Source organism: Neoarius graeffei, chromosome 10 (genome assembly GCF_027579695.1).
Source record: "Neoarius graeffei isolate fNeoGra1 chromosome 10, fNeoGra1.pri, whole genome shotgun sequence".
Taxonomy (NCBI): domain Eukaryota; kingdom Metazoa; phylum Chordata; class Actinopteri; order Siluriformes; family Ariidae; genus Neoarius; species Neoarius graeffei.
In genome coordinates this window covers 10,317,476-10,336,093 of record NC_083578.1, presented here as the reverse complement: position 1 = coordinate 10,336,093, position 18,618 = coordinate 10,317,476, and the positions used below count along the sequence as shown (strand labels likewise).

Below are 18,618 nucleotides of genomic sequence, written 5' to 3'. Positions count from 1 at the left end.
GGAAAGAAAACGGGGAAAACTACGAACCAGACTCTCTTAAAGTAATCATTACTTACTTAAAGTAATCAATGAATTCACTCATCTCATCTCATTATCTCTAGCCACTTTATCCTTCTACAGGGTCGCGGGCAAGCTGGAGCCTATCCCAGCTGACTACGGGCGAAAGGCGGGGTACACCCTGGACAAGTCGCCAGGTCATCACAGGGCTGATACATAGACACAGACAACCATTCACACCCACATTCACACCTACGGTCAATTTAGAGTCACCAGTTAACCTAACCTGCATGTCTTTGGACTGTGGGGGAAACCGGAGCACCCGGAGGAAACCCACGCGGACACGGGGAGAACATGCAAACTCCGCACAGAAAGGCCCTCGCCGGCCACGGGGCTCGAACCCGGACCTTCTTGCTGTGAGGCGACAGCGCTAACCACTACACCACCGTGCCACCTCATTCATTCATTTGTCTTTTTATTTATTTTGTGCTGTCTCTTTTTTCCTCTCCTCTGTGTTGCTGTTGCTGATTGTGTCTCTTTCTTTCTTTGTCTCTCTCTCTCTCTCTCTTCCTCGGTGTTGCTGATGGTCTGTCTGTGTTTCTCTGTCTCTCTCTTTGTGTTGCTGATTGCCTGTCTCTCTCCCTTTCTTTTTGTGTTGCTGATTGTCTGTCTCTCTCCCTTTCTTTCTGTCTCCTCTTTGTGTTGCTGATTGTCTGTCTCTCTCCCTTTCTTTCTGTCTCCTCTTTGTGTTGCTGATTGTCTGTCTTGTCTTTTTCTTTCGGTCTCGCTCCTCTTTATGTTGCTGATTTTTTTTTCTCTCTGTCTTTGTGTTGCTGATTGTCTGTGTCTGTTCTGTCTCTCTCCTCTGTGTTGCTGATTTTCTCTCTGTGTTGCTGATTGTCTATCTGTCTGTCTCTCTCCTCTTTGTGTTGCTGTTACTGATTTTCTTTCTTTCTTTCTTTCTTTCTTTCTTTCTTTCTTTCTTTCTTTCTTTCTTTCTTTCTTTCTTTCTTTTTTCTTTCTCCTCTGTGTTGCTGTTGCTGATTCTCTCTTTCTTTGTCTCTCTCCTCTGTGTTGCTGTTGCTGATTCTCTCTCTCTCTGTCTCTCTCTTTGTGTTGCTGTTGCTGATTTTCTTTTTCTTTCTGTCTCTCTCCTCTTTGTGTTGCTGATTTCTCTGCGTTGCTGATTGTCTTTCTGTCTGTCTCTCTCCTCTTATTTGGCCCTTTTCCACTACCCTTTTTCAGCTCACTTCAGCTCGCTTCAGCTCACTTCAGCCCGACACGGCTCGCGTTTCGACTACCAAAAACCAGCACGACTCAGCTCGTTTCAGCCCTGCTTAGCCCCTAAAACTCGCACCGTTTTGGAGTGGGGCTGAAGCGAGCCAAGCCGTGCCGAGTGAGGTTGGGGGCGTGAGCAGACACTCCCCTGTGCACTGATTGGTGAGGAGGAGTGTCCTCACATGCCCACACACGCCCCGCGAGCGCGCTGGGATCTGTAAACACCGCAAACCCGGAAGGAGAAGAATTACGAATTACGAGAATTTCTGAAGCCTTATGCGCCTCGCCTCATCTATACGCTCTTGCCAGTATCTGTCCGCGTTGTCGGTGACAACAAGCCACAGCACCAAGACCAGCAACACTAACGACTCCATGTCCTCCATGTTTATTGTTTACTATTCGGGTCGTGAGACTACCGCTTAAAAGCTCACTGAATCAGTGACATACAGAGCATCGTGGACGAGTTCGCGGCGCGCAAGGCTCGTCGTATACCCTTCAAATAATGCGCGCAGTAGGCTATTGATGTTTTATTATGAGCCATGTACAGTATGTCACCTAATGTTTTTTTGTTTCTGAGTTACATGTTCGTTTGAAGGACTTAATGTACAGAATAACATAGTTGCACCCCGTAGTGTTGAAATTGGTAAACACAGTGCATTCAGTGAGGTTTGCACCGCCCTCCTTTTATTTCTGACTCTTCCTGTCACTGTTGCAACCTCTGAGCGCTCATTCGTATGCCCTTCAAATAATGTGCGCAGTATAGGCTATTGATGTTTTATTATGAGCCATGTACAGTATCCTAATGTTTTTTGTTTCTGAGTTACATGTTCGTTTGAAGGACTTGATGTACTAAATAACATAGTTGCACCCGGTAGTGTTGAAATTGGTAAACACCGCAGTTGCGGACATTTTGTAGCCTAAAATGATGTTATGATAAGCTTTAATAAAGGGCCCGGTCATTTGCCCCGCCCCCGGCCCGGCTCTGACTTGTTCCGCCACTGTCACTGATGTCACTGTTTGCGCTGCTTAACGACATCACGTGACGTCCACCCACTTTCGCTAACTCCACCCAATGTGTCCACCCACTTCCAGCCAGCACGGTTCAGCGCGGTTGTAGTCGAAATGCAACTCCAACAGCCCCGCTCAGCTCGACTCAGCACGGCACGGCTCAGCCGCGTTTGTAGTGGAAAAGCGGCATTTGTTGCTGTTACTGATTCTTTCTTTCTTTCTTTCTTTCTTTCTTTCTTTCTTTCTTTCTCCTCTTTGTGTTGCTGTTGCTGATTTTCTTTCTTTCTTTCTTTCTTTCTTTCTTTCTTTCTCCTCTTTGTGTTGCTGACTTTCTTCTTTCTTTCTTTGTCCTCTGTGTTGCTGTTGCTGATCTTTCTTTCTTTCTTTCTTTCTTTCTTTCTTTCTTTCTTTCTTTCTTTCTTTCTTTCTTTCTTTCTTTCTTTCTTTCTTTCTTTCTTTCTTTCTTTCTTTCTTTCTTTCTTTCTTTCTCCTCTTTGTGTTGCTGATTCTTTCTTTCTTTCTTTCTTTCTTTCTTTCTTTCTTTCTTTCTTTCTTTCTTTCTTTCTTTCTTTCTTTCTCCTCTTTGTGTTGCTGTTGCTGACTTTCTTTCTTTGTCTCTCTCCTCTTTGTGTTGCTGTTGCTGATTCTCTCTCTCTCTCCGTCTCTGTTGCTGTTGCTGATTTTCTTTTTCTTTCTGTCTCTCTCCTCTTTGTGTTGCTGTTGCTGATTTTCTTTCTTTCTTTCTTTCTTTCTTTCTTTCTTTCTTTCTTTCTTTGTCTCTCTCCTCTGTGTTGCTGATTCTCTCTCTTTCTGTTTCTCTCCTCTTTGTGTTGCTGTTGCTGATTCTCGCTCGCTCGCTCTGTCTGTCTGTCTCTCAAGCGAAACTTTTTTCTTGCCTCAGCATGATTGTGACTGGATGTACCATGTGCTTGTGTGTTTCAGGTTGTTCCAGCCAGTGCAGTACGGGACGAAACCAGAAGGGCGTCTCGTGCCCCTGATCAGCACTTCACAAGGTCAGCGCTCCACTGCTACCACCACCGCTACCCCCACCACCACTTCTACCCCTACTGCTGTTGCTCAGAACACCCTAGCCAGGGGCAAATCACCAGTGACTACCACCTCATCTACTCAGGGTAAGGCCTTTACTTTAACAGTGTGTGCTGAGGGAGTTCCTACTCTGCAGAAGAGACGGCGGTTCATTTTTGAATCTGAATGATGTAGAGCAGACTGAATATGGGCCAGTCATTTAAAAACATCAGTATGATGATGCTGCTTGTAAAACAATAAATCATCATTTGATTTTGAATTTGTTTCTTTCCAGCATGTATACTGAAAAAAAAAGTATTTTGTGTTTGCAGATGATGGTCCTTCATATTTTAACACAGTTGTAGTGAAATTTTTGCAGGACGTCCCCGGACCACAGACGAGCGTTCCACTCTGATTTCAATGCCAAGATATGGTTTTGTTCCTATAGTTCTGGACAAAACTAAACTTGGACCCTGCTGGACTGTTTTTTGCTTTCACATAACGCGTCTATGAAATACTGTGCAGCAGGGTGACCTTGCGTAATCGATCGGTACTGTAGGGACGGATACAGTGATGAGTGAATCTGCTTTAACATTGTAGTCGTTAAAGTCTTTTTAAGAAAGAGCTGGAAAGAAAAGACACTGCGAGAAATATATTCTTTGTGTTGGGTAGGTGTGGATGACTTCTTCTTCAGTTAAAATATAAAATGTAATTACTTAGCCATGTCTTTTAATTATTAATGATGTTTTGATTAAAATGTCGGAACTTTTTGTGTCATTTCCTCCCTGTCGCCATAGCCGTCCCTACTAAGTTCCTCCACAGGACCTGTTGTTCATATTTAATAAACTGAACATCTGCTTTTTTATGTGTACCATTAAACATATTCCTGCTCCCAGTTTATTCCAGCTATAGAAGCACCATCTGTTGTTTGTTTGTTTGTTTGTTTGTTTGTTTGTTTGTTTGTTTGTTTGTTTATTTCTCTTCTTCCTTAAACCCTGTAGCCAGCAGCACACCAGGACTTGCTGTTGCAGCTGCTCCCCCTACTGCCACTTCTACCCATGTGGCTTTAGGTGTAGCAGGGGTGGGTACTGTAGCCCCCAGGCCTGCTGTTGCCCCTCAGCCTCTATCCACCCACCCCCTGCTTCCCCAGAGGCTGCTCCTCAGCTCCCAGGCCCAGGCTCGCTTGCCTAGTAAGTGGCCATGTAACCTCGCTTCTGTCTTTTCAGTCACAGAATCATCTGCTCAAGCACAAGGGGGAAGAGCTACAAAAAAAATCAAATTTGTGAGGCTACAGTGTGGGATGCTGGAGATTAAATAGTCCTGTGTAAACGTTTAATGTATTTTTCTACCATCTAAATCACAATGTGCCGACCTGCCAGTGCTGATCAGGGTCATCACTCAAAAAGTCTTCCCTTTTTTTTTTTTCCTCTCAATAAAAGCCTTAGATGCTCTAAACGACGTGTTAAACCTCAAATGATTGGCAGCTGTGTAGGTGTTTTGAGCTCTAAGATAGTAACTGCAAGCCACTCCTTCCATCTCGCATTCATGATCTTTTAAAGTGCAAATTCTGGACCAATTTCGGGTTTTTTTTAATATGAAAGTATGTCCCTTTACACACTCATCCAGAAGGGTAATTTTGCACACGGCCATCTGTCGACAGCAGAAAACTAGAAAAGCACTCAGAGCGCAGCCCTCCGCCAAGAATCCTTTAAAAAATTCCAGGATCCAGACGGTGATCCGGATCACCGCCAAAATTTAATAGATTGTTACTTGTGCCCAGTCACACCTCTGGAAAAAAATTTCAGAGCAATCCGTTCATTACTTTTTCCATAATGTTGCTAACAGGCAAACCAACAAACAAACTAGAAAAGCACTCGGAGAGCGCGGACCTCCGCCAAGAGTCCTTTAAAAAAAATCCGGGATCCAGAAGGTGATCCGGATCACCGCCAAAATTTAATGGATTGTTACTTGTGCCCAGTCACACCTCTGGAAAACATTTCAGAGGCAAGCCGTTCATAACTTTTTTTCCGTAATGTTGCTAACAGACAAACAAACCAACGCTACCGAAAACATAACGTCCTTGGCGGAGGTAATAATAATAACTAGAATGCATTTCCGGAGAAAATGCGAAAGTGTGCTTGCTCAGGTGCGCTGCCATGGCGACCCGGCATGGTGACCCCACACAAGTTTTGTGTCAACATGCGAAAGTTTGGCCAAGACACAAGGCGGATTCTCATACGGAGATGACAGGCTGGCAAGGTTCTTTACAGGGACATCCCAGAGCATCACTAACATGAAAATGTAGATATAATTCTAAATCCATAAAGAGATATGACCCAAAACACGTTTTTGCTCGTTGTGGCGCCCTCTAGTGGCCAAATGACACCAAATTCGATGAGGGTACATGAACTGGTGCCGAAAGTCATTTCAACAAATATGGTCTTGATACGTCAAAGCGTTTCTGAGATATGAGCCAAAATAAGTTTTTGCTAATTGTGACGTACCCCAGTGGCCAAATGACACCATATTTGATGAGGGTAGTTTGGATGGTGTCCAAAGCCATGCCACTAAATATGGTCTTGATATGTCCAAGCATTTCCGTGATATGAGCTCACTTCCTGTTTGGTGGCTTCGCCATCGATTTTGATTGGCTGCCACGGGCGAACGCTTCGACGTATGAGAGCGAAACGAATTTCATTCATTAGGCATGGACTGCAGATCATGTGTGCCAAGTTTCGTGATGATCGGACAAAACACGTGGCCAGGGTCACTCTACCTTCACTTTGGACTAAAGTCAAAATGGCGGAAAATCTAATTAGGCGGATAATGACGTCATAGGGTGCGTTGGAATCGTCTAGCTCCAAGGATTCCAACGGCACCAGACTTATGAAAATCGGACATACGGATCAAAAGTTACGTGCATGTAAGACTGTGATCAGTTGGTGGCGCTATAGCGTGAGACGTACCAACATGAAACTTGATGAAATCAATCAGGGTCCACTCCTCTATCAGTGTACCACGTTTCATGACTTTACACCTTACGGTTTGGCCTACAGAAGGAAAAATCTGTTTTTTGCATCGCGCGCCCATTCATTTCAATGGGGAAAAAATTAATACTTTAAAAAATCCGGGATCCAGAAGGTGATCCGGATCACCGCCAAAATTTAATGGATTGTTACTTGTGCCCAGTCAGACCTCTGGAAAAAATTTCAGAGCAATCCGTTCATTACTTTTTCCGTAATGTTGCTAACAGACAAACCAACGCTACCGAAAACATAACGTCCTTAGCGGAGGTAAAAATTAAATAACAAAACATGTCTGCGAGAGCTTTGTACAGTTTCAGTGCACAGCCTGTGTAGGCCAAGCGCTCCCATTTCTCTCTCATTGTCCGGTCTTTTGGAAAACGATGAGTACTAATCCCATCAAGATTGGTGTTGCGACACCCTCCTACGATACATCTGTTAACCATTTTAATAATTACGCGATAACGTTGAAGAAATTTGCAGAAAACCACCAGGTCGTTTTCTCATAAACAAACCAGCGCTGACGTAGGATTCAGAAGGAGGCGTCCCGCACGCGACGTCACGAAAATCAATGTTTTTTTTTTTTTGTTTTTTTTTTAAAGATATTTTTTTGGGCTTTTTGCACCTTTATTGGATAGGACAGTGTAGAGACAGGAAATGAGCGGGAGAGAGAGAGATGGGAAGGGATCGGGAAATGACCTCGGGCCGGAATCGAACCCGGGTCGCCCACATTCATGGTATGGCGCCTTAACCACCTGAGCCACGACGCCCCCACGAAAATCAATGTTTGCCGGGAAATCCAAACGCCAAGTTTTTTCAGAGGCGGAACAATTCGCCTCAAATGGCTCGATTTCAACTGAATTTTTCTGGTACTGCGCAAGGTAAAAAAATTGCAGAGAATGCAGAATGTTACAGATATTTGACCAAAGTTTAATATAAAATAAGAGAATTACATTGATCTTGCTCCGGAATTTACTTTAAACGGTGCTCTCACATCTTGATTTTTTGCTTCAAGTGTGCTGCTGGAGTGGCACCCTTGCTTTTTGTCAACTTTTAACGTTAAACAAGTATATAGTTAGTGTCTGTAAACTGTATTGATCAGAGATGCACCAAAATATTTTGGGTTTAAAAAAAAAAAAAAGTGTTTTCAGTTGTCGTTCGTAAATGGGTGGGAAAAGGCTAAAGCATTTGACCAGGAAACGATTAATATTAAAAGGGTCAAATCTAATCTTTGATGAAAGATTTTAATTATAGCCCAGTAATAATTAGAACGTGATTTGATTTTTAAAACCTCCTCCCTCTTCATTGGCAGATCTGGAATACATTAATCTAATTGTAATGTCAAGTCAATTTATTAGATTTTTTTTTTTAAATGGAAGATCATTCTAGCAGTGAGTAAACATTTTCGGGAGCGTACGCAATAGACCCCTTCGCATGTTTGTAAACAAACCGACCGTTGCCAGGATGCGCGCGCAGCCTGGACCCAGAAACAATGGCGCTGCCCATAGACCGGCATTATGAGCTGTCAGATTAAGCCAAACAATTGTCGTTATAAGATCGAGAATGCTACATAAATAAGTTAACTCTAACAAGTGGACATCGCCTACCGGATCCGCATTTAAAGGGGAACAGAGGGCAATATATAGAGTAAATATAACAATAAAACACACATTGATGAACCTTATTCAAGACTTACAAAAGTTTTTTTTGTTCTAAGGTTGGAAAGTTATAGTGTTTTGAAAGTAGCTCGAGCAAACTATTTCCGCAGTTTGAACAGCCCGCCATGATATTAATTTTATCCGATCAGAATGCACGTTCATTTTCTCTGCGTAACACTCATGACGTATGTATGTGCCCAGTTGCGTTGGCTCATTGAGGTTGGGAATAGCACGTGTGAAATACCTGTTTCTGCCTCTTGCGACGATTTCGCAAGTCCACGGGTGGCGCCTATCTCATTGCAGCAAATAAATTCTGCTGGACTCGTGAGCAACTCCACGTTACGTTTTCCGCACGAGCACCACGCCGTGTCACCTGCACGCAGACGCTTTCTCCGAGCTTTCTTCTCTTACTTCATCACCGGAGTCGAGAGTACCTCTCCTAGGTTCAAACTGGTACCCTTCTAAGCCATAGCCTGCTTGCAGTGTGTCTTGCAGGATCTCTTCGTACGATTCGACAGAGCTGTCGCTTTCACTTGATGCGCCCGACGCCATGATTACACGCTTCTCTCCTAGTGCAGTGGGTAGCGCTGACGTCACGGTCTTTTAAAAATGGCGACTCTTGTGCCGTTTAGCGTACCGACTATTATATTTACAATTACCAAGATATTTCGTTGTTTTCTAGTATATAAATTTGATAGAATACTTAAGAATACGTTACTTTGTCACATCAGCAACTGTATATATTATATTTGGTACCCCTTTAATTAAAGAGTGGACGGACGATGTTAGTAAGTTCCCTGGTATACAATGGCCAGATATATGCTCGTACCTTATTGACAAGACTTCAGTGTACACCCACGAAAAACTTCGTGCCTACAAGTCTTTAGACGCATATGATTATGTTATGTGCGGGCATGTACAACTTGATTAACAATGGGACATTCATATTCATTTTGTTTTAATCAAATTATGCCAGTGATGTGATGGGAATGTGGCTTTAGCTACAACAGCAAATCCCAACACTAAACAGCAATTTGCAGGAGGTAATGGCATGAAAGGAATGATAGTGTAAAGAGCGCAGCGAAGAGAAATCAGAGCTGCGTAAAACGCGAGAGGCAGAGAGCAGAAATGAAACTGAACGGGGCGGGAGCTAGGTTAGAGCAGTTGGCATTTAGAGTGAGGGCACACAATTTTACCTTTCCGTCCTTGCTTTAAAATTGTGATTTTCGGCATACACAAATAACGACGGCACAAAATCTGGACTGCTTGAGTCAAGCGAGACCTCTCCTACAAACAAAATTGCATGCAAAGCTAAGTTAACATGCTAACAATATTCATTACATTGTGTAACTATGACCCAGCTAATCAGACAAACGTTACCAAAGTATTTTGCTACATCAATAAACGAAGACTAGAAAGAATAAAAAGAAAGATTTAATAAATAGCCTGATCTTACCTGTGATGAAGTGGGCGCTGCAAACCCGCGCATTTTTGATAGTGCTTTCATCCCAATCTACACGTTTGATGGCTTGTAGTCATAGACGTTGGCGATTTTTTTTTTTTTTTTGGAATGGGTGAGATCCTGCTGGAATTCTGAACATTTTAACCCCATCACTGCTACGATTCTGACACCCGACAACACAACAACTAGGCATCGCTGAGTCTTTTTTGGGTCCAGGCTGCGCGCGCAATTTCCGCTTACGTATGATTTACTGCGAAGGGGTCTATTATCAACGACAAGTCTTCAAATTTAAATATTGCACTATAATTTATTTCTGGCAACATCCGACTTTCCGACAGGAACGCTAATGTTTTATACTCTGGAATAGCTTCTTTTTTTTTTTTGTAAAAACACTGCTGATGAATCTTGGCTCAGTACGCAGGTTGGTTTTTATTTCTTGTACGTATAAATATTCTGAGCTGAACCTCTCTGCAGTATCCCAGATTTAGTCTCCAGTCTCTGACGTCATCTGCATGAATGAGATCTCTCTCTCTCTCTCTCTCCTCACAGTTTCTTATTGGTTGAATCACTTAATTTTTTGATTTCCTTTCCTCTTTCCTCTCCCCTTCAGCACCGGCTCTTCTGTTCACAAACTAATCCTTTTCTTTATCCAGCTCAGCTCAAGGATCCTGTACCTCTCTGGCCCCCTTTCTTGTATTTGTTCACTCGTTTTGTTTTTGTTTTTTCCAGTATCTTCCAGCTACAAGTGCACGTGAGCATGGCTCCCTTCACGCTGCCTCCCCTCCCTTTTTTTTTTTCTTTTCTTTCCCGCCTCACTTTCTCAACTTCTTTAAAACCCTTGTTCAGTTGTCTTTGTTGGACCTTTGGACATTATTTGATAAATAAATAAATTAATGAAGCACTATAGAAATATCCACAGGATGTGCTTAATCAATTTTTTTTTAAATATATATTTAGACTTTAACTGAAGTTGTGTTTCTTTCAGGCCTGCATTGCACACATGCGTCCCACAATGTCAGCAGTTACTAAACCCCGCCCCGTATTTAATTAGGACAAATTAGCATTTTTATTGCAAGGACAAAGGAATAAAACCATTTGGAAGCACAAAGTTGATTATTTTCCTAAAACTAACTTACTTAGCTCGGCTAAGCCTCGACACACGTCTTCTCCATTCTTCTTTGTCGCTCATTAGGGCGGGGAGGTCTGCAATCTGGCAGCCGATGTCGTCTGCTATTTGCTCTGGGTACGTCCTATTGGGACAGCCCTGCGATCTCTTTCCGTGGGAGGGTGTCCATAAAACTATTTCACCAGCCAGTTCCTGCTTGGTGCGCCAGCAATGCCCGGCGAAACGCAGTCTCTGTTGTCTGATAGAGTGGCTGAGGGGTGGGATGTTGGCGTAGAGTTCTTTGTTCGTGGTATGATCACGCCAGGACCTGTTTAGAGCTGCGCGGAGCATACAGGTGTAGGCCCCGTCCAACTTCCTCTCCAGTTCAGAAGTCAGGGTCCTAAAACAACACGTTCTTTTATACTACAGCAGTTAATTCATTTACTAAAGAGCGGCACATTATACTTTTTATACACTTAGAGTTACATTTGATCTTGTGGGACATTTATGAAAAATGATTTCCTGTTATCAGTTACGTTATAAAGCCGTGTGTGTGTGTGTGTGCTGTTCTGAAGGTGGAGATGTGGTGAAAGTGGCTCAGTTGGCGTCAATAACAGGCGCACAGAGTCGGATAGCGCAGACCGAGACCCCGGTCACACTGCAGTTCCAGGGCAATAAGTTCACACTGTCGCCCAGCCAGCTGCGTCAGCTTACCACAGGACAGCCTCTCCAGCTCCAAGGTACTGTCACAATGCGGTTCCTGTTCCTACTCCCTACACGTTCAGTGCACCACGGAATTAAGGCGCAGTGCTCTGCTGCTTTCATTCCATCTGAGGCAGTATAACGACAAATTTCCATTATATAATGAATCAGTGGCTTTATTTAACTATTTTTCAAATTGTGATGGACTGAGAGTGGCTATAGGTATCCAGTCTCAGAGAGAACCTCAGAATATTATAAACATGGCTGGTAAAATAGTGAGCTAATGTGACCTTTTTTTTTTTTTATTATAATAAACAAGGCATTCAAGTGAAACGGTGCACTGCGAACTGAACGGAGGATACAAATGTGTTGGTGGGTTGTTGGAAGGTTTTTTTTTGATCCCACAAAAGGCTGATTTCAGTGTCGAAGGCAGTTAGGATTGTTTTCAGGCTATTTGCCATTTTCTTTTTCCAAGTGTAAAGCCAATTTTGGTGATTATTCAGTCTGAAGGCCACTTTTTTTTTTTTTGTCTCATTTGTATAGAGATCTTGCAGTCACGTGACCGGAAAGTACACAGCCGCCATTTTGTCGGTAAAAAACACGGCTGAATACCGCTGCACTCGTGTACAAACTGGATCAATTTCAACCGGCGGACTACACGGCTCATTTTTCTAATGAACAGATAACTAGATACATGTCTAAAATAAACGACCTACGGATTAGTGACCTTTATGGATTACCGGACGGAGTTTTCACGACCGTGTCAGTGGATATTGAACTGCCAGAGGTGGAATACCCAGACGTGTATAATTACCTCATTAACTTTCCCTCGCTGTTCAGTGGTGAAGCACTGCGTGCTTATAAATCTCTGGACAGTTATCTTTACAGAAATTCAGGATTTGTCAGCGACTCAGATGTGGCATCTTGTAAACAAGAAAATAACAATCCTCATTGGATGGGTAAGTCACTTAAGTATTGAGTACTAGTACTGACACTAGATATATCAGTAGTATCTAGTATAGCACTGACCAGCTGATTATAGAATAGAATAAGGTAATTCCAGCTGTAATTCCAAATCGTCCGTCTTGTTTACCATGGATCTGGCGTTGGAGAGGTAGAGGCTTAGAAGTGGAGGTTTGAGTAGCTGTTTTCTGAGCTTAGTCAACAGGCCGGCTCTGCCTGCAGCCTCGCTTTTGCTTCCTCTCCTGACGCCGCCTCCTTCGCCTGCCAGACCCGATAACAATCCACGGAGACCCCGCTGGTCTCGCTATCTCGTCTGGAATCTTGTGCATGCGATGGAAATCGCTACAAACCGTCATTTTCTACTGGAAACCAATGTCCAGTAAGTCTATACGGTTGTAGTGGATATTGAAGTCCAGTACAGACGAACAACACGCAAAAATACACACAAAAAACATAAAAAAACGTGCACAGGTAGGGAGAGCTTGTAGCCGCAGCCGTTGTAGTAGAATTGTATATAGTAGGGTTTTCCAGAAGAAAAGGTAGAAGCAGAACCAGAATGAAGTAGAAGGCGGAAATATGGCGTTTGACCGACAAGATGGCGTCTGTTACAATCTGGATCGGCTGTGACGTCACATCCAAGATCTCTATTGAGTCTAATGGCAATGTTTTGGTGTCAAAAAAGATTGGTATTTTATTTATATTTTGGATTGATTTTTAGTCTTAACAAAAGCTCATTTTTGCATTTATATTCGGTCTAAAGACTGTTTGTTTGTTTTTTGGGTCACCACCAGTTCAGAGTCCAGGGTTTGCCTTGAAATTCACCTTCTTATTCCTTCATTTTCCCGTTGTCCCTGGTACACCTTGCAGTATGTCATCGCATGACTTCTTCCTAAGTATTTAGTTTATTCCCTCTTGCTTTTCCTCGTCCTGTAGGTAACATTCTACAGATAGTGTCCACCCCGGGGCAGCCGATCCTCAGGCCGTCGGGCTCCTTGGTGATGCAGCCGATGCCCCAGCCGGTTCCTGTTCAAAACTCCACAGGCCCTCAGGCAGCCCTCCCTCCAGCCACCCCGACACCTCCGCAGGGTGAGGATCCTCACTTACATCAGTAGCCGAGTGTTTGAGGTTTTTTTTTTTTTTTTACAAGAAAGACTACATTTTCTAACATTTTTTAAAATTTCTGTAAATCAGCCGGTGTGGCTGCCAGTGCTACGGCTGTAACGTCTACCACAGCTGACGCAGGAAGCAACACAAAACCCTCCAGCAACGCTGTACCACAAGTGAGTCAGAGCAAGGCTGTTTTTTTTTAATTATCTATACATGTTCTTCAGCCTGGTTCATACATGATCCAGAAATTCACTGACCACCAATAAACAAGCAGGTCTTTTGTTAATCCTGTTGTACGTCAGTTCAAACGCTCAGTCTGTGGTGTGCTTCGCTGTGTGTACCTCCTTAATTTGGCTGCTTTCTCACATCAGGAGTCGAGTGAGGAGAGGAGCAGGCAGCTGAAGGAGCGTCTCACTCGTCTGTTCAACGTTAACGAGCGGCGTGTTCAGCGCACTGTCCTGTATGGGACTGACCTTCTTGAGGCCTGCTCCGTGACCAAGGGACGCACTCCTCCTCCTCTGCCTGCTCCCGAGCACTCGCGCTGGGCCTGGGTGGGCAGAGACGCCTGCCTGAAGACCCAGCAGAATAGCGTTTACACAACAGACTCGCTTCGATCGGCTCTTCGTTCCCATTCAGACAGACTGCAGGAAAAGCACAGCCTCGTCAAAAGGTTTGGTTGTTTTTTTGGTCATACTGCATAGTCGCACAGAAGTCATGCGAAGAATGTGATTTCAAGTTTTGTGATTCTCTTGCTCCTTGCAGGCTGTCTTGTATTCTGCCTGCCACTGTAGCTCCGCCCCCTCAGCTTTATGCGGCCAACCCACCACCACCATACAGTCTGAAGCAGAAGATGTTCCTGCGTCAACTTCGAGAAGTCTCCACCCCCTATAACTCCGAGATCCGCACTCTGGCCTGCCCAGCTGTGTTTGAGCTCCCTGATAAACATCTGCTGGAAATGGACTCAGGTTGGACTTCGTTTCACGTTGCAGCACTCTTAACGCAGGAAACTTCAGATCCTAATTTATCCTTTATAGAAAGTGCAAGAAATATTAAAGATGTTGACATTTCCCAGAAATTGGCAAGTTGCTATAGATGAAAGTCTTCCGGATTTACCCGGAAATCTAGCCTGGCAAGCCAGACGAAATGTGAATATTTAGTCTGGCCTCGCTCATAGACGTTTCCGAAGGGTGTGGGAGGAACAACCCGCTGTCTTTCAAACTGTCTCTGTGCGTATAGGCCAACGCTCTGACCAATCAGCGCGACTGTGACGTAGTCAGAGCGACAGAAAGCAGTGGGGGAGGCCTTGAAATAAATAATTTTTCAAAATGCGTATTAATTAATAAACAGGTTCTAGATATTAAGAAGTTTGGAGATAATGACCACAAGTTTGGAGTCTGTACCACATACTTAACATACACACTTATTTTTTTTTTCAAGTGTTTTTCAAGGGTTTGTTTAAACTGTTTTTGAGAGTTTTTATTTAGTGGCGTTTGGTGAAATAATTTCCCTTAAATTTAAAATAACGGGAAAATAAGAAACAATCAAAAAGTCATGTTTCAAAGCTGTTTATTAATTCTTCGTACTGCACAAACTAGCCCCATCCTTTTGGCTACGAGCGGAGCCAGCTGGTAGATCAGACTTTTGCCATAGCCGGTCGGCAAAACAGCGAAAACGTCCTTCTTGAAAAGGAATGAGCGGAGAGCCTCTTCCTGCTCATGTTTCAACGAAAACTCCAAGTCTAATTCTTCTAAAACTGATTCCAAAGCGGAGTCAAACGCGCGCTGTTCACTAGCCGTAGCCATCTTTCCTGTTGTGCTTTCTCCAGCGTCGCGCAGCCTTGTCGTCACTCCTGCAAAAGCCCGCCCAAAGAATCCAAACAAAAACCTTGCGTTGTGATTGGCGGGCACGATTTGATCCCCGGGGTGTTTTGTTGATATGGTGCGAGGCTAGACCCACTCGTAGGCAAAAATATTTTTGGCCGCTAGGCAGGTGGGTCTAGTTTACTAGGCTACTGGAAATCCGGATATTTGACAAAAATCTCCGGTTTTCCAAATAGAGAAATTTATTTTTCGTGTTCCTAGATGCGGTGTAATACTTCGCATCGTCCTCGCATGGGCGCAGTCCTTAAATAGCCCAAACATAGTTCATTGATTAAAGACAGGTGTTCTTTGTTAACGGCGCGCATGCCGGAGCTCGTTAGGCGCGCGCGCAGCCCAAGGCGCGCCTTCAGGTGCATGAGCTAAGGCGCGCAAGACTGACACCGTTCTGCCCAAGCGCAACACAATCGCACTAGAAAGCGTGTTCAAGCTGCCAGTGTAGCTGCAGTCTTTTTAGTTGCGAATTACGAGTATTTCCTCTTGTGTTAATAATTCGCCGTGTCAAAACAAACAAAACTTTTTTCCTTCTTTCGACGTGAAGAGAGGTAAGCGATTTTTTTTTTTTCCATCAAAGTTGCGTTTTGCGGCTTCGAAGCGAAGTTTTAGCGCCGTTTCTGGAACACAACATCAAGAAAACGTGGAAGAAACAGCAATAATGGAAGACCCGGTTTCTAAGCTGCCTAAAACTAGCAATGGTACGGTAATTTATTTTTTGTTACATAATGTACTCAGGCTGCCAGTCAGTGTGTGACACACACACACACACACACACACACACCCCTGAAAAATCCTCGCTACGCCCCTGATTTACATGAGAAATTTGGTCTTCATTGGTGTGTTTAAATTTACAGACAATACGAACTAATGTAAACAATTGGCTTCAACTCGCATAAATCTGAATTGGAAATGTTTAGTTCACTTTAGCTTCTGTAAACGCACAACTCTACTAAAAGATTGATAAACGAGGCTCAGTGTCCCCAACATTGAAACCTGAAAGCTTTAGAAACTCTAAGAGACCTTTACTTTACTGTTTAACAGCACTGTTTTGGGATTTTGCTGAGTTTACCTTTAACTGTCTGATATTTTTTTCCAAAGTAATGAACTGTGTAGCAGGAAAATCACCGCGTTTTCTAAGTGCACTCCTGAAAATTACTCAGGGAATTAAATTTGATATTTTTGACATGTTAATCATTAATGTACATGAAAGAAAAAGGCTTAAAAGTTCTAACTTGTTTTAGTGAAAATAAGTACTAAAATGCACTAGAATGCAGGGTTTTGCGTGTTATGTTATGAAAATTTTTTTCAGGGGACGTTGTTCCCCCGCCATCTTAGTTTGACTTTCAAAAGTTCAGGATTTTTTTCTTTGCTCCGCTTTCATCTCTAAAGCCTCGGTCACAACCAGCCATACGTGCTCCTACGGCCGGTCTACGTGCAAGAAACGCACGGAGGGCGCACGTGTGACGTGCTGATTTTCGAGCCATAGACCGGCTGCAGAGGTTCTTTGTCATGTCAAACAAACTCTACGGGCGCTTACGTTTTTTTCAGGTTGCAAGACAAACTTACGGCCAACGTGCGTCTTTCTCCACGAACAAAAAAACCGCAGCGATTTGGGAAACGCCAAAAATCGCACGGCCAAAAAATCGTACGTCCGGTTGTGACCTAGGCTTAAGTTACTCATATTTGGTGAGAAGTGAGAGCTCCAGTGTGCTGCCCAGTCCCATTTCTTGGTTGCTTGGAAACCTGACTGATTCAGTTAAAATATGGTAGCTAACATAATATAAATGTTAGCTAGCGCATTAATGCGGACTGAGAGAAACAAAAGAACGTGATTTAAAGTTTTCAATGTCGGACATCAAGTTTGCGCCCTGACGTTTTTGCCTATGAGCCGTGGTGTTCTGTCCTGACATTATACATACAAAAAAAATATTCAATTCATGTTAGCTTCGTTTTTTACTCTCGTTCTATAGTAAGCAGGAGAGCTGCATATTGGCTTTGCGGCAAACCTTATTTTGCACGATTGCTAGAAATAAATCAGTGCGATTCAGACTACGGTTCAATTTTTGTCTGTGAAACATGGACGCTAATTAATCAGGGTTCAAAACAAGTAGCATAGGCCGTAGTTACAGCATTGGTGGTTCTCTGGTGAGGGCAGATGGACAGATCGACATGTGAGCCAGGGCAAATTTACACCTGCAATGTAACCTATTCTTCATTTGCAACCACGTGACCAAAACCGCTCGCGTCATTGACCGCCGCCATGTTGGAGGGTATACAATATGCATGTATATGTACAGTGGAAAGAGTACAGACTGGAAGGTAAAGAGGAGTTACATTTATAAGCTTGTAGTCATTTCTGACCCATATTTGGTGTTGGAGCCCAGTCTGGATCTGTAAAATCGTAGAGATCAGCTGGTTTCTTTCCCTAATGGAAAGAAAAAGCAAAATAAAAGCCGCGTCATCGAAAATTATATACAGCTCTTTTTAAAATGAAATAATCGTAGAAGCCTTTGATTGTCGGTTCACACACTCGATGATCACGGCTTTGTCAGATTTGACAGCGGCGAGTTTCTGCATGACCAGGCTATTAAACGATCCAATATTTCTGATATATTGTCATCTTTTATGGATAACTAGTTCATAGCACTTGCCCTTGATAAAATGTTCACTGCAGACTTGTGTCGTGGTTTATGTTGGACAGCCATTGGTGTCTACGCTCTGGGAACAATTCTCTTTTTTTTTTTTTTTTTTTTCTCCTTGATTATTTATAATTGCTGGAATTCTAAAGAGCTTATAAGTCCCCTTGTCTCGAATAGAGTTGTGCCTGCATCCAGTTACAGCGCAAAGAGTCGGCATAGCGAAGAAACAAACGGAATTCTTGAGCGTAGCAACCTCTTGAGCATATCTTCTATAGTAAATGTGCGCCACGTGAGTTTGTGTCTGTCCTCCAACATGGCAGACTTCCCGTTCAAAGCCTCATGCATAATTAGCTATGATGTCGCGTGCAAATGAAGAATATGGACATCATATAAAATGTCCTGGAGCTACAGGATTAACGTATCTAATATAATGACAACTCAGTGTTTATGATGGATTAAATGTCCATCTCTTGCTACTTAGCTTTCAGGATTTAATGTATAAACGTGTGTGTGTGTGTGTGTGTGTAGGTAAGCTGGAGGCGTTGTCTATCTTGCTGCACAAGCTGAAGGCAGAGGGCAGGAGAGTGCTCATCTTCACTCAGATGGCCAGCATGCTGGATATCCTGGAGACCTTTCTGGACCGCCGACATTTTACGTTTGTCCGCCTGGATGAGAGCCTCTCCCACCATAAGCGACAGGTATTCAGATAGTATTTAAAAAAGAAGCATGCAGGGTTTATGCAGAGTTTGAGTTAGTTTGTAAGTGTAACAGAACAT

General features: G+C 43.3%; 1 protein-coding gene across 9 annotated transcripts in view; it reads left to right on the top strand.

The window, feature by feature from the left end:
- The window catches only part of ep400 (E1A binding protein p400), a 122,161-nt gene that overhangs the window by 42,617 nt on the left and 60,926 nt on the right, over positions 1-18,618 (top strand). For 8 of the 9 annotated variants that reach the window (XM_060931259.1, XM_060931258.1, XM_060931255.1 and 5 more), the window contains 8 exons: positions 3,226-3,416; positions 4,311-4,499; positions 11,133-11,297; positions 13,156-13,308; positions 13,414-13,502; positions 13,701-13,999; positions 14,092-14,294; positions 18,371-18,540. In XM_060931259.1, the coding sequence (XP_060787242.1) occupies positions 3,226-3,416; positions 4,311-4,499; positions 11,133-11,297; positions 13,156-13,308; positions 13,414-13,502; positions 13,701-13,999; positions 14,092-14,294; positions 18,371-18,540 (1,459 nt within the window). The remainder of the gene's footprint in view (positions 1-3,225; positions 3,417-4,310; positions 4,500-11,132; positions 11,298-13,155; positions 13,309-13,413; positions 13,503-13,700; positions 14,000-14,091; positions 14,295-18,370; positions 18,541-18,618) is intronic. The other variant, XM_060931263.1, reaches the window with a different exon arrangement.